The sequence below is a fragment of the Xyrauchen texanus genome, chromosome 45 (genome assembly GCF_025860055.1).
Source record: "Xyrauchen texanus isolate HMW12.3.18 chromosome 45, RBS_HiC_50CHRs, whole genome shotgun sequence".
Taxonomy (NCBI): Eukaryota; Metazoa; Chordata; class Actinopteri; order Cypriniformes; family Catostomidae; genus Xyrauchen; species Xyrauchen texanus.
In genome coordinates, this window is record NC_068320.1 from 20,449,988 (window position 1) to 20,465,169 (window position 15,182).

The 15,182-nt window shown below is 38.2% G+C and overlaps 1 protein-coding gene across 1 annotated transcript; it reads left to right on the forward strand.

Moving 5' to 3' along the window:
* Window positions 1-906: 906 nt before the first annotated feature.
* LOC127637473 (F-box DNA helicase 1-like) lies at window positions 907-14,983 on the forward strand. The gene is made up of 21 exons (XM_052118561.1): window positions 907-1,038; window positions 1,423-1,584; window positions 1,680-2,164; window positions 2,987-3,117; window positions 3,572-3,704; window positions 4,169-4,359; window positions 6,830-6,904; window positions 6,995-7,080; window positions 7,242-7,410; window positions 7,679-7,898; window positions 7,993-8,080; window positions 8,196-8,282; window positions 10,758-10,894; window positions 11,010-11,106; window positions 11,241-11,404; window positions 11,788-11,863; window positions 11,994-12,197; window positions 12,330-12,455; window positions 13,306-13,412; window positions 13,552-13,686; window positions 13,977-14,983. The coding sequence occupies exons 1-21, from the start codon at window positions 1,020-1,022 to the stop codon at window positions 14,142-14,144; spliced, it is 3,060 nt and encodes a 1,019-aa protein (XP_051974521.1). The 5' UTR covers window positions 907-1,019; the 3' UTR covers window positions 14,145-14,983.
* Window positions 14,984-15,182: the final 199 nt, after the last annotated feature.

Here is a 15,182-nt window from a genome sequence, read left to right on the forward strand (position 1 = left end):
ACGTACAGGGTTATCCTGGAAGAAACCTTCTGCTCTGACAATGTACCCCAACTCTGAGGATTGGTTTTTCCAGTAGGACAATGCTCCATGCCACACAGCCAGGTCAATCAAGGTGTAGATGGCTAGCCCAATCTCCAGACCTGAACCCCATTGAAAATGGATCATGTGATCAAGAGAAAGATGGATGGTCACAAGCATCAAACAAAGCTGAGCTGCTTGAATTTTTGCGCCAGGAGTGGCTTAAAGTCAACATCAATGTGAGACTGGTAGAGAGCATGCCAAGATCCATGAAAGTTGTAACTGAAAATCAGGGTTATTCCACCAAATACTGATTTCTGAACTCTTCCTAAGTTAAAACATCGGTATTGTGTTGTTTAAAAATATATATGAACTTGTTTTATTTGCATTATTCGAGGTCTGAAAACACGGCATATATTTTATGTTATTTTAATAAATTATTTTGCTAAATTATTCATGATATTTATTTATTTAGTCAGTAATCTTTACTTAACCAGGATAAAAACGCATTGAGATATAATGTAAACATAATCTATATGATGTATAGCAAGTAAAAATATTAGCTATGTTTGGTTGTTTATCAAAGCTTTTAATTGACGAACACATGCCACTGACTCAAATAAGCATTAATAAGCACTAAACGCGCCAAAACATCCATGAAATACTGTATTGTTTAAGTATCATTCTGTAAAACAATCATTTTATATGCATTGAATAATTCGATTTAATATGTCATTTAAAAAATATAAAAAGTGACAAAAATTAAGCAAAAATAGTATGTTTGTTTTTTATCTTAATAAATAACTGATAATAATCACTAATATTCACTCAACGCGCTACTTTTATTTTGAAATAAAATTGACGCGTTGAATTTTTAGATACGGAGAGCGGAAATGTCCAACCTGTGAAGTTGTTTTGTTTCTTCGGGTAAACGTGTCCCGTTAGAGTTTTAAATTCTGACCTTTTGGAGGCCAGGTGAAGTGTCTCGTCATCTGTGTATCATGGACTCGTCCATGAGAGGTGATTGTATGAAAATATGCCTGCTTTTTTACTTTCCTCTTATGGTCGTCTTGTTTGTGATTGTTAGTTGTGAGTGGACTTTTGTGAGTTGCTAATACAGTGGATCCAAACTTGTGTTTCATGCCGTGCTGCAGGCAAATCTCACATTTAACCCACTTCTTGCTTATGTAGTCACATGTCTTTGTCCCTGCTGATAAAATAAAACATTTAAAATCAGCCTAAGATGGTTGGCTGCCCATAGCTGGTTCAAACTGCTCTCCCAGCCTAGCTTAAAGGTGCCCGTAGCCCCTCCAAAATCATCCAACTGAGCAGCTTAGTTTAGTTCTAAGAGTATCTTTCAGCAGGGTATGTGGCTTGTTACCTATCTGATGTGTCTTTATGTAGGAACGGCCAAACGCAGACACTTGGGGCCATCAGAGTGTCATGATCTGGTCCAAAGCAGCACAGGAAACCAATCTCTAACACAGCCTTTCAATGTCAATCTGAACAATAGAGATGCCAACCGTGGACTTTGGCCCAGGACACCCACCAAAAGAAGCAGAAAAGGTGTTATTTTATTTGTCGGTGTGTTTAGACTTTGATACATGTTCCATCAATGCAAAATGTTTCTCTTAAACACCTTTTTAATTTTGTTGTTAAAGCTGCAGATAATAGTGTTGGACAACAGAGGGGCATCACAGAGTTCTTCTCTGTCACTGGAGTCATCAGCACCAGCCCTCAAAAAGGAAACAAGACTCCAATTGAGGAGGAGGCTGATGAGGAACCCCCTGTACATCTTGCCCCTAAAGAGGAAAATGTTGAAGAGAATGGGGAGGTAGACTTTATGGAAGGAATCACTGAGGACATGTTCAGTGAGGACATGGAAGCAGCAATTAGTTCAATTAAAAAAGAAGAATTTGTGGAGGTGAAAAGAGAGATGGATGAGGAGTACCCTGTTGAAAGTCGACCTGGCACCCACTATAGGCTGCTGGGAGTGCAGGGTGGGCAGGCAGTTCCCCAGGGTCACCTCCAGGACCTGCCCGAGGAGATCCTGAGGACTGTGTTCGCAAATCTGCAAGCGGATGATCTGTATCGACACATCAGCCTGGTGTGTCAACACTGGAGGGCTATTGTCATAGATCCACAGGTGTGTTACCATATAAACACTACAGTAAAAAAAAATTGATTTTGAATGTGCTATATGTAAGTTTGACAACAAGCGTTTGAAAGGAGTACTGCAGTCAAAATTAAAAGTATTGGAGAGTTGCCTGCCCCACCCCAGACTCTAAGCTCATGTAGGTTGCCAGAATGTTGACATGCAAATTAGCCAACTTGGCATACGTTTTGAAGGATTTCTGGGCTGTCTCCATTTTCCAAAGGAATCTCCAATATTTATCCTTGTTTTACTACACCTCTGGTCATGGTTTAGTTGGATGGAGAGGCTTTTTAGGTTGGGTGGAATCTGTCATCTCCGATCCAGTTCGTTTCTTGGCTTTCATGGTTGCAGCACGCAGTGTTGTTTGCCTGCCTACTTTTTCAAATCTGGCAACCCGGCGGTGTCGAAATACTATTTGTGAGTGGGCAGTGGGCGGGATGACACAGGCCAAAACAGAAATTCTGGCCCGGAATGGAAACTTCAGAGTTGAATAAACTGGCTGTAGCATTGTTATCGGAGAAGCCAGTATTTCAACTTTGCATGTATCCCAATTCTCTAATGACATATTATGGTCATTTTATGATTTAGTACAGTAAAAAATATTACATATACCACCTTTAAAGCTTTGTGCTTAAATTATTAATGATAAATGAAAATGATTGTACGCAAACAGAGATTGTGCCTTTTGTATGAATTTCTTTTTAAAGATAAATGAATGAGTTGACCTGAAAGGGTTGCTACTTTGATGAAGCTAAAATATGTATATATTCATTTATATATTTGATATATATCATCTTGCTATTTTTTTCCTAGTTTCTTCCTTGGAAGAAGTTGTACTACAGATATGGTAAGCGGGAACATGAGGCAGTGAAGGAGGTAAAGTCTATCCTGGATGAGAATAACATAAACAAAAAGCACGACCTGTGTCTTCTCAATATGGTGAGGTAAGAATACACGATGCTCAACTGGTAAACAAACCACATTACATATCATTTATGCCTTAACAGCATGAAAATTTTACTTTCCCATTCCCCCCATTTTACATCTCTAGGCATGCAGAGCTGATCAAAGATCAAAGCATGTTAGGTGGTTGTACATTGGGGTCAACTGTAGTTTAGTGTGGGTTAAACTTTTGTCTGTTGATTGGTCAGTTTCTGGCTTTTATGTAGCAGAGGTTGGTAACTGACAGAAAACACACCATTTGAGGTCCTTATACATGGGTGCCATAATATCAAAATTATATGTGTTTATTTATAGCCCTACAGTTTAGTCTCAAACTTAATCATTCTAGTAAAATCACCCACACAGTTACTGGAATATAATGACTATAATTATGGTTTTATCCAAGCACTTGACATATGAGATCTTTTCCTTTCTGTTTCTGAAATTGGTTTTCAGGTACATGTCTCAGTTCAAACACAGTAAGCATGTGAATGTGAAGGACGTGCTGGCTTGTGTGAAAGGACATCGGCTCTACGCCCAGGCTGAGGCCTGCATCAAACACAGACTGCCAGATTTGGCGGGCGAGGAGGTACTATTAACCCACAGTCAACAATTACCAAAAAAACTATTTTTTTTTAGTGGTCCTAAATTAGCAGTGGTCTGCTAAATGCCTCTATATAATTTCATGTTTTCTCATATGCGTTTCTTCTGCAAAACTTTGTTTGACCTTAAAGGCATAGCTCACCCAAACTGTAGTTTCTCACTCTCATGTTGTTCCAAACCTGGATGACTTTCTTTCTTCCATGGAACACAAAAGGAGATGTTAGGCAGAATGTCAGTTTCAGTCACTATTCACTTTCATTGCATCTGTTTTCCATGCAATGAAAGTGAATGGTGACTGAGGCTAACATTTTGCAGAACCTATCCATTTGTGTTCCATGTACAAAAGAAAGTCATCCAGGTTTGGAACAACATGAGAGTGAGAAACTACAGTTTGGGTGAGCTATGCCTTTAAGCAGTTTGTTTGACTGATTGTTAATTTGACTGTTTTAGGGAATGAACCCATGGTCTGCCATGTCCCTGATGTTGATTATGGCTGACGGAGTAAAAGATGTCTTGGAACTGGTTGCTCTGTTGCAGACGTCTGGATGTCTTCTGACAGCAGGGGGAGTCTCTGAGTACCTGTGGGCAGTGGCAACTTTGCTCTTGGCCATGAGAAAGAACATTATTAACATAAGCAACAGGTTAGGAAAGAACTTGTTCTATTCATTCTGTGACTTTACACAACCAAAACCATGTAGTCAACGTACTCGTTATTATGCAGGGCTGTCTAGATCAGTGGTTCTCCACTAGTGAGTCGCAGGTCTGTTCTGATGGGATAATATGGAGCCCCTTATTTTTCTGAAATAGTTTTGCGTCCCCAGTAACCATATTTTAAATATGATATTTATAGTAGAAACCATAGTTTTAAAACAGGAAAATGAAAACTATGGTAATAAAAATAATAATTTTGTGGTTATGGTTTTACAATAAAAAATACCATTATTTAGTATGGTTTTACTGCAGTAATATGATATTTGTAGTAAAATCATAAGCACAAAAGTATGATTTTTATTACCATAGATTTTATCTTCCTGTATTATTACTTTGGTTGTACTACAGCTATCAAGGTTAAAATATGGTTACTATAGTAATTCCAGCCCTTATTTTCCGATGCATCACAATCTTTTATGAATGATCTCTATATCGATTCTTCAATATCAAGATTGATCTGGAGAGGTCCTTTCACTGCATTTTGAGAGTAAACGTTTGGTTTAACTCATTCTGTGTGTTCAAAGACAAGATCCACGGATCCAAATGGCATTGAATAATGTCTCTTTTAAAGTGGTTGTGAAATGCTCTTTTTTTTTTTTTTTTATTATTATTTTTATTTATATATATATATATATATATATATATTATATTTTCAAATACATTGCATCCGAGTACATTAAACTGTTCATCTCAAGCACAACTGTTAACACTCTGTGTACACCAGAGGTGAGAGTCGCGTTAAAAGCAATAGAACCCATTATAATCAATGATGACTTCTACCATGGAAGTGTCCGTTGTGGCGCGTCAGTACAACAGTAAACCTGTTGTCCTGTTCCATTTTGCGCTGCAATCGATGGCACTACTGCTGCCACCGACACAAACGTTTAGAAGGTTCATGTCAATGCGTACGGTTTAAACGGCCTCAAGCCGTTGCATCGCGTCAAGTCAACAGACTCACCCGGTGTAAACGGGTTGTCGGCACACACATCACACAATCATGACGTGAAATATTCAATTAATAGGCCTTGCATATGCAGATGTATTTGGTCCTTGTGACATCACAAGTTCCACAAATTCCAAACAAGCCATTTTTGCAGCTCTGTTTAAATAAATGCTCTTTTTCTATTGAGGAAGTTTTAAATTCTGGAACTTACAGTATGACTTATAGTACAATGACCTCTTATATGTCAAAAGATCAAGGAAAATGTAATTCCTCATGGCATGAGGAATTACATGCAAAGGGTTTAATACCCTTTGCAGTTTTACAGTCAAAAAAAAGAAACATTTAGTTCTAATCAAACTTGGATGTACTAAAGAAACCACACATGTCTTCTCTTGCTAAATGCGCTCACTAGCTGATGCCGCTAGGCTTAAAGATACAGTACAGATTTAGCAAGTGCTCCACATATAATTGTAAATACTTGTAAATAGTAAAAACACATAATATATGCTATAAAAAAAGCTAAAATGTGACACATTTGATGAAAAACTAATGATAAAAGATAATATTTTCGAATTGTACCTAGAAGGGTTGCTTAGAATGTTTCTTTATAATTAAGAGCATTAGCTGAGAGAGAATGTTTTTATATGTGTGCAAATTGGATGTTGTAACAGTTAAAGAAAGGGCAAGGAGGACGTGGGAACCAACTGAACAGTCAACGTAAAGTTTAATGGTAAAATTCAACAAACACACGCATGCAGCGTGGCCACGTGCATTCTCTCTCTCAAACTGGCATCTCCGGCTCCCCTTTATCTCGCTCTCACACCGATTCAGGCCCGGGGGCCACCACACTGACTTTGGCCAGAACTGGCTGAACGGTCAACGTTATGTTTAATGGTAAAACTCAACATAAACGTACACACACATGCAGCACATGTGCATCTCTCTGTCAAACTGGTGTCTCCGGCTCCCCTTTATTTTGCTCTCCAGCTGATCAGTTGATTCAGCACCGGTACACCATTACGGCCCAGCCACACCATCCTCCTCATCACAATACCCATATGAATACAGTATTTTGTCACGTTTTTCATATTAGACAGATGTCAACTTAATAAAAACTAAATAAGAGTACACTTTAAAATGGTTTGCATAGACCACAGTTTGTTTTATACAGTGAATTATTGGCTGCCAAAAGCAGGAAACCATCGAAATTCAAGAGACATTTAGACAACTAAGAGACAACTATCAACTAGAATTGTTGCATATTGCATATTGTTGGGTTTGCACTGATGGTGGAAATATTTATACATCTCAATGTTTGACATTAAGGACATTTTTGTTTAATTTTGTACAATAATTTTGTTGGGTATCCACTTGACATCCAATCTGGGTCATGAAATAAAACCAGTTGAGAACCTCTGATCTGGATGATTCTTAACTATTGCACCTCCATATTTTAGGTGGCATTACAACATCTTCTATGTGCTCCACTTAATGGAGAATGCACCACCTCCTCTGTGCTTACAAGACAGCAGGTGGGTGGCCATTCTAATGATGTTTCTAATTAATTGTAATGAGAAGTAAAGGGTTGAAATTAACATTTTCATTATTGACTTCATCCTCAGACAGCTTCATGTCACTCATGAGCAGCGGCAGATTCTTAATCACGACATCCAGAGACATCATGTCGTTAAAATAATGGCTTTTGCTGGTAAGGAAAAAAAATACCTCAAACCTAGATAAAGTGAGTAGTAATCTGCTGGTCATGTGATATTTAAATGGCAGCCACCATGAGGGGGCAAATCGGATTATAAGAATTATGACAAATGTTTCTCCACTTAAAGATGAAACTGTGAAATGCTCCTATTACAGGCACTGGAAAGACAACCACACTAGTTAAGTATGCTGAGCAAAGACCACACATGCGTTTCCTCTACCTGGCCTTCAACAAATCTGTGGCAATGCAAGCTCAGTGCTCCTTTCCTAGCAATGTGGAATGCAGTACCATCCATTCAATGGCCTTCAAATCTGTTGGACTGAGGTCAGTTTAAACACCTCTCCATGGAGATTGAATTGTCAGTGCATGTCGGACCAGTTTTTAGGGGGAATGAACTGCACCCATTAGTAGCGTTGTTTATTTGCAGTGGATGTTGTCGGTTTTTGCACTAAAATACAGTTTGCAAAAGTTGCCCAACTGTTAAGTGAATTTTCCCAGAATAAAGCTGCTCTTTCTTGTTATTAAATCTTTTGGGTCTTGACTGTCTGTTTAGAGTATGAATACTTATTTGTACCTCTTTCCTGCTACACAGTTATAAAAACATCAAGAAACTGTCCAACAGTTTGCAGCCATTTGAGGTGGCGTGGATATTGCCTAAAGGCCACGGGGGCTTTGTCAACGCTAAAGTGGTGACGCAAACTATAAACACCTTCTGGGCATCTGTAGACCAGCGTGTCGGCCCACAGCACGTTCCACGAGAGTACAAGAATACACAGGGCCTCCCTCAGTACCCAGGCGAACGAGAGCAAATGGTAAAGACACACTGTTGTATCAGTTTACACTTGTGAATTTAGCTTCTGCTTTAGTAGATGTTGGTTGTGATCTGACATGCATTTCTCTTTCCAGATATTTGCAGGTATTGCACAGGATTTATGGGACAAAATGGTAGAGCTGCAGCCCAAAAGAGAGCGGGTATACAACATGACCCATGATGGTAAGTAGCAAAAATTTGGATTTATCAGATATTTCAGTGTGTTACATGTATCACATGTAATCTTATGTAATTTAGACACTTCAGTGAAAATTGTTTCTCTACATATTTTCCACAGGTTACCTTAAACTCTGGCAGTTGACGAGACCAGAGCTGGATCGTTATGATGTCATATTTATTGATGAAGCTCAGGATTGTACACCAGGTAAAGACACCTCAGTGTAGTTTGAATCAATTTATAATTACACGTGTGTATATATGTGAATTAATATATAGTATACAAGTATATATTGTATAATTTGTGTGTGTGTGTAATATATATATATATATATATATTATACGCACACAGATGACATCAGAAGTTTACATACACCTTAGCCAAATACATTTAAACTCAATTTCTGACATTTAATCGTAGAAAACATTCTCTGTTTTGGTCAGTTAGGATCACTACTTTATTTTAAGAATGTGAAGTGTTATAATAATAATGGAGAGAATAATTTATTTCAGCCTTTATTTGTTTCATCACATTCCCAGTGGGTGAGAAGTTTACATACACTTTGTTAGTATTTGGTATCATTGCCTTTAAATTGTTTTACTTCAGTCAAATGTTTTAGGGAGGCCTTCCACAAGCTTCTCACAATAAGTTGCTGGAATTTTGGCCAATTCCTCCACGACAGAACTGGTGTAACTGAGTCCAGTTTGTTGGCCTCCTTGCTTGCACACACTTTTTAAGTTCTGCCAACATATTTTCTATTGGATTGAGGTCAGGGCTTTGTGATGTCCACTCTAGTACCTTGACTTTGTTGTCTTAAAAGCAATTTTGCCACAACTTTGAAGGTATGTCTTGACATGTTGCTTCAATATATACATAAAATTTCATGATGCCATCTATTTTGTGAAGTGCACCAGTCCCTCCTGCAGCAAAGCACCCTCACAACATGATGCTGCCACCCCCATGCTTCATGGTTGTGATGGTGTTCTTCATCTTGCAAGCATCACCCTTTTTTCTCCAGACATAACGATGGTCATTATGGCCAAACAGTTACATTTTTGTTTCATTAGACCAGAGGACATTTTTCCAAAAACTAAGAGCACTTGTAAACTGTAGTCTGTTTTTTTTTTTAATGGTAGTTTTTGGAACAGTGGCTTCTTCCTTATTGAGCAGCCTTTCAGGTTATGTCGATATAGGACTCGTTGTACTGTGGATATAGATACTTGTCTACCTGTTTCCTTCAGGATCTTCACAAGGTCCTTTGCTGTTGTTCTGGGATTGATTTGCACTTTTTGCACCAAACTACGTTCATCTCTAAGAGAATGCATCTCCTTCCTGAGCGGTGTGATGGCTGCGTAGTCCCATGTTTATACTTGTGTACTATTGTTTGTACAGATGAACATGGTACCTTCAGGCATTTGAAAATTGCTCCCAAGGAAGAACCAGACTTGTGGAGGTCCACAAATGTTTTTCTGAGGTCTTGGCTGATATCTTTTTATATTCCCATAATGTCAAGCAAAGAGCCACTGAGTTTGAAGGTAGGCCTTAAAATACATCCACAGGTACACCTCCAATTCAGTACACCACCTATCAGAAGCTAATTGTCTAGACTTTACATAATTTTCTGGCTGCTTAAAGGCAGGTATGTAAAGTTGTGACCCACTGGAATTGTGATATAGTCAATTAAATGTGAAACAATCTGCCTGTAACCAATTGTTTGAAAAATTACTTGTGTCATGCACAAAGTAGATGTCCTAAAACGACTTGCCTAAATTATTGTTTGCTAATATTAAATCTGTGGAGTAGTTAAAATTGTTTTAATGACAAATAATAATGCCCCCAGTATTCTCCCAATTTGGAATGCCCAATTCCCACTACTTAGTATGTCTTCGTGGTGGCATGGTTACCTCAATCTGGGTGGTGGAGGACAAGTCTCAGTTGCCTCCGCTTCTGAGACCGTCAATCCATGCATCTTATCACGTGGCTCATCGTGCATGACACAGCAGAGACTATGCCTGTGGATGCTCATGCTACTCTCTGCAATCCATGCACAACTTACCACACGCGCCATTGAGAGTGAGAACACGATGAGGTTACCCCATGTGACTCTACTCGCCCTAGCAACCGGGCCAATTCGGTTGTTTAGGAGACCTGGCTGGATTCACACGATTGGCTGATTAGATAATGAATAAGTGGGTGTACACGTGTTCCTAATAAAGTGCTCAATGAGTGTATAAATGTATTAAACGGGTCTCTGGAATACTCTTTTATGATTGTTCAATGGCGCCATCGAGCAGTCTGATATGTCTGAGTAATATCCGCAGATTCAGGGATTAAAATATATCTGACAGGTCATCTTTTCTTCTTGTATCACCCTGCGACCTCTATAACTAAGTTAATAAAATAATTTCTATTCATATCATTATTTCATGTCCATTTACGTATTTATTTGGCATGTAGTCTTGTAATAAGATGGATAATGAGCTGTTCAGCGATTTTTCTTTTTTTTTTTTCTCACATAACAATTTCAATGCAAATCAATATTTCATGCCATGTAATATACTAATATTATACAGCAGCTGGTTATCGCAAAATAAATCTGAGAGCTCAATCGTAGGGTTTCAGATAAATCTGTAGTTTGTTGATTAGTATCATATTTTCTGTTTGTGGTGTTTCATTTTCCAGTCGTCATGGACATCATTCTCTCTCAGAGCTGTGGAAAAATCCTGGTTGGAGATCCCCATCAACAGATCTACACTTTCAGAGGAGCGGTCAATGCTCTGCATGCTGTTCCTCATACACACATCTACTATCTCACACAGGTACAAACACACACACAAAGGAAATTCCAGTTAAGATTTATAAATGAAGCTTTTTGTGTCGCTACAATGATAAATGTGTGGCACGTGCTAACACAACCACTCTGGTTCTTTGCAGAGCTTCAGGTTTGGCTCTGAGATTGCCTACGTTGGTGCTTCAATTTTGGACTGTTGTAAAAAAGTAAAGCAGATATTGGTTGGTGGAAATCAGGATGGTAAGTTAAAGAAATTCTATTTTTTAAAGGGTCAAATATGATCTGGATATACTCTTAATGAGATTCACTCACTTTAAACCACCCATGTGTGAATAGCCCCATTTGCTTTTGTTTTTTTGTATGTATATTCTCAGGCTTTGTGAGAGGAGAGGATAGTCAAACCCTGGAACGTTTGAAGCTGGGGCAGAAGCTGCTGGAAGGGAGTGTTGCCATTCTCAGCCGTTGTAACGTCACTGTATTTAGTGAGGCTGTCCGACTCACAGACATCAACCCCAGCTGCAAGATCTACATTGTGGGAGTGAGTGCTTTACACATTTACTTGACCTATGCAGGATGCAACAAAGTGTCATGCAAGAAATCCCATCTCTTCAATGCCAATGGGGGGGGGGTTGGGTTCTATTTTCATCACATTACTTTTGGTAACTTCACAAACAGTAAAATCTCAGTGCTCAAAACTCCTGCACCAATAGCTGTATTTTAAACGTCGAATATGTTTTGAGTGGCTATGAGTTTAGCTTAATGCAGAAAAATTGTTCAGAAAAATAAATCGCCGCTTAGTGCTTCATGTTGCGTCTAATTAGGATAAGGTGCTACATTATGGGTGGAGGAAATAATTTTGCTCACACACTTCAATTTATTCTGTGAAAAAACATTTCTCTAAATGTAAACCTCTGATTTCAGGGTGTTGAAAAGTTTGGACTGGAGAAAATCATGGACATCTGGGTCCTGATGCAACCAGAGGACAAACGCAGGAAAGGTGAGTCACATCTCAAAACCACTCTAGATTCATATCTAGTATTTCCCTACCCTAATCGACTAAAGGTTATTAAAAAAAATACTTTTACTCAACCTCATGGCGTTCTTTTGAGTTTGGTTCTCTACCTCAGACAGCCTCACGATCAAGGATTACTTCATTCGGAGATTCTGCAAAGACAAGTTGGGTGGATACAGTGGTCTAAAGGGATATGCCACAGCCTCAGAAGACCGCGAGCTGGAGGGCAAGGTAGCTGTGGTAGAAAAATTCAATGCACGCATTCCAGAGCTGGTACAGCGAATCTACAGTTGTGCCCAGAGTAGCCCTCTGTGTGCAGGTAAAAGAGACAGAAATGAGAAAAATACACAAGCTGTTTTTATGACAAATACAGGAAAATTGTTGTGCACCTGCAGCCTTGCATCTTTGCATAACTGATGTCTTAATCTGTCGGATTGTATAATATTTACAGATTTTATCCTTGGTACGGTCCATAAATCTAAAGGGCTGGAGTTTGATGCAGTGGTTGTGACTGATGACTTCATGAAAATTCCATGTGCTCGACACAACCTGCAGAGAGTGGGCAATTTCAGCACAGGTTTGTGGAATTTCTTTGAGAGCATTAATAAATGGCTCTGCATCTAATGTAAGAAGAACTCATACCATTACAGTGTCTATACAGCCTCAAAGGCTAGGTATTATCCAAGTGATTGTCTGCACGGGAGCTCAAGGGGCCATCATTTGAAATGTGTTGGCACTGATAGACACTTTATCCTACATTTTGCCTTTAATTTAAACCAATCAATGGGGAATATTAGTATTTCTTGTGTATTTCACTCTGCTGAAATCTGTAGTAAACAGCTTGTTTTCTAAAGGTAAATTCTGAAGGAGATCACATTTTCTTTTATCTTTTGCAAGGAAACTGTTTCCATAGAAGGCTTAAAAGGATGGTTAACCCAAAAATGAAAATTGTCTCATTTACTCGACCACATGCCATACCAGATGTGCATGACTTTGTCTTCTGCTGAACACAAATAAATATTTTTAGTAGAAAATCTCAGCTCTGTAGGTCCATACAATGCAATTGAATGGTGGCCAGAAATGTTAAGCTCCAAAAAGCACATAAATGCAGCTTAAAAGTTATCCATAAGACTCCAGTGGTTAAATCCATGTCTTCAGATCGATATGATAGGTGTGGGTGAGAAATAAATCAATATTTCAGTCCTTTTTTTTTTTACTTTTTTTTTTTATAAATCTCCTTTCAAATTCTTGCACATTTTGAAAGTGAAAGTGGAGATTTGTGGCAAAAAAAGGACTTAAATATTGATCTGTTTCTCACCCACACCTCTGATCTGAAGACATGGATTTAACCACTGGAGTCTTATGGATAACTTCTAAGCTGCATTTATGGTTTTGGTGCAAAATTAAAAAAATCTCTCTGGTTGTAGGAAATGTCCCAGATGATGAGTGGAACCTGTTATATGTGGCTGTCACACGAGCCAGGAAAGCTCTTTACATCACCAATACCATCAGAAACATCCTCACATTTACTGGAGTGCGTTATTGCTGTCTGTATTTACATTAATCTCCCTTTTAGTCTTTATCATCCATTTACTAGCTAAAGGAAATTCCAGATATCATGTTGTGGAGATATTTTCATCATCCCTTGGTTAATACCTTCCTGTTTGCCACAGGAGTACTTCCTGCGATCAGAACTGACCAGCACTCTGCTAAATAAAGACCCATCTCTCCTCTGCTCCACCGAAGACTGTAACAACAACATCACAGGGGACGCCATACTCAGCATGTGCAGACTTCCCATCAGATATGTCAGTGTTCTTTTTTGCTCATTTGTCATTAATTTACCCATTATTTATGTTTAATTTGCTTTGAATAAAAGCATCTACCAAATGAATGAATGTGCCTTCTTCTGTAAAAATATTGAATTGGCTAGACATTGCTCTTTGTGAGTGCAAACTGTAAAAAAAAGGAATAACTTGTAAAAAATGTGTATACAGTAATCACAAACAACTCAAAGTTTATTGGTCTTAAATGTGTGGTAACCCTGTCTATTGAAATGACTGTATAGCTGGCTTTATTTATTAAATGTGTGTTTCAGGTGGACAGTGTGGACGAGGGAGGTGTTCTGTGTTTGACCTGTGTGGAAAAGCGCGTTGGCCCTGTCGCCTTCCTTCTCTCCCCTCCCGAGCGGGTCCGATCCATGCACTACACAAATGAACGGTTAGACCTGCCAATCAACGTTGCCATGCTGTTAGCACTGCTATAAGCGTTTTTTCCATGTGAACGCAAGTGGCATTATGCATACCTTAGGCATATGTGAAATGTACTATATCAGGACCAAAATGTACATTTAATTTTATTTAAGTGTTTACAGTAACTATTTTAATTATTCTTTACATTTCTATTGTGTTTTTGCTCTCTCCATTATTTTGCTCTCCCAATTTCTCAATGCACCTTGCTTTCTTTGGAATACTTTTAATATTGACGTAACTGTTTTAGTTGGAGAATAAGCAGCTTGCCTTTACGTTTTTCAGCCAGATTTTGGTTGCTTTAAAAGGGCCTGTGCAAGCCTTCTGTACAGTATTACAACTGTTGTAAATGACGCAAAAGAGTTGAGAAGCGCTAATGTATAAAATTGTGTAATAGTTTGTGCAGTCAAAGTGTCACCGATTATAATATTAATGTCATGTATGGGAAGTATAATAACCATCCATCACTGCCTCAAGCAGAGATATATGGGGTTATTTAGACTATAGTGTGAGTTTTGCACTTTCATTTGTATTGTAAACCAATTGTTTGAGAATTTAAAAACATGTATATATACCGTGTGTGTGTATTGTTTGTGTGTGTGTGTGTGTGCACGTATTGTGCATGTCTGGTGCTCTCTATACAAAAAATAGTATTGTCTGTGAAAAGCTTCAAACTAAACTTACTGTATATTATAACTGGATTGTATTGTGTAAACACAACTTTAGAGACATTATTGGGCTAATCTCTATGACACAAAGTCTCACTCTGTGTATATATATTTGTGTTTTGGTTGAAAAATCTTAATATAATGAGTAATTTTGGTAGTATGTCTTAGGTGAAATTAAAGACTTAAAACCATTACTGAAGTTTTAAAACAAAACAAACGTTGTTCTAAACATGCACGTGAAAAGAGAGTGGTTTTATAACTTCCTATTCTATTATGGACAATGATGAGAATATTACATCCATGTTCAGTCTTCTAACTTTAACATCATTTGATGTATGATTAGTGATATTAATAGATACATAATTAGAATCATTACTAATGAGCACC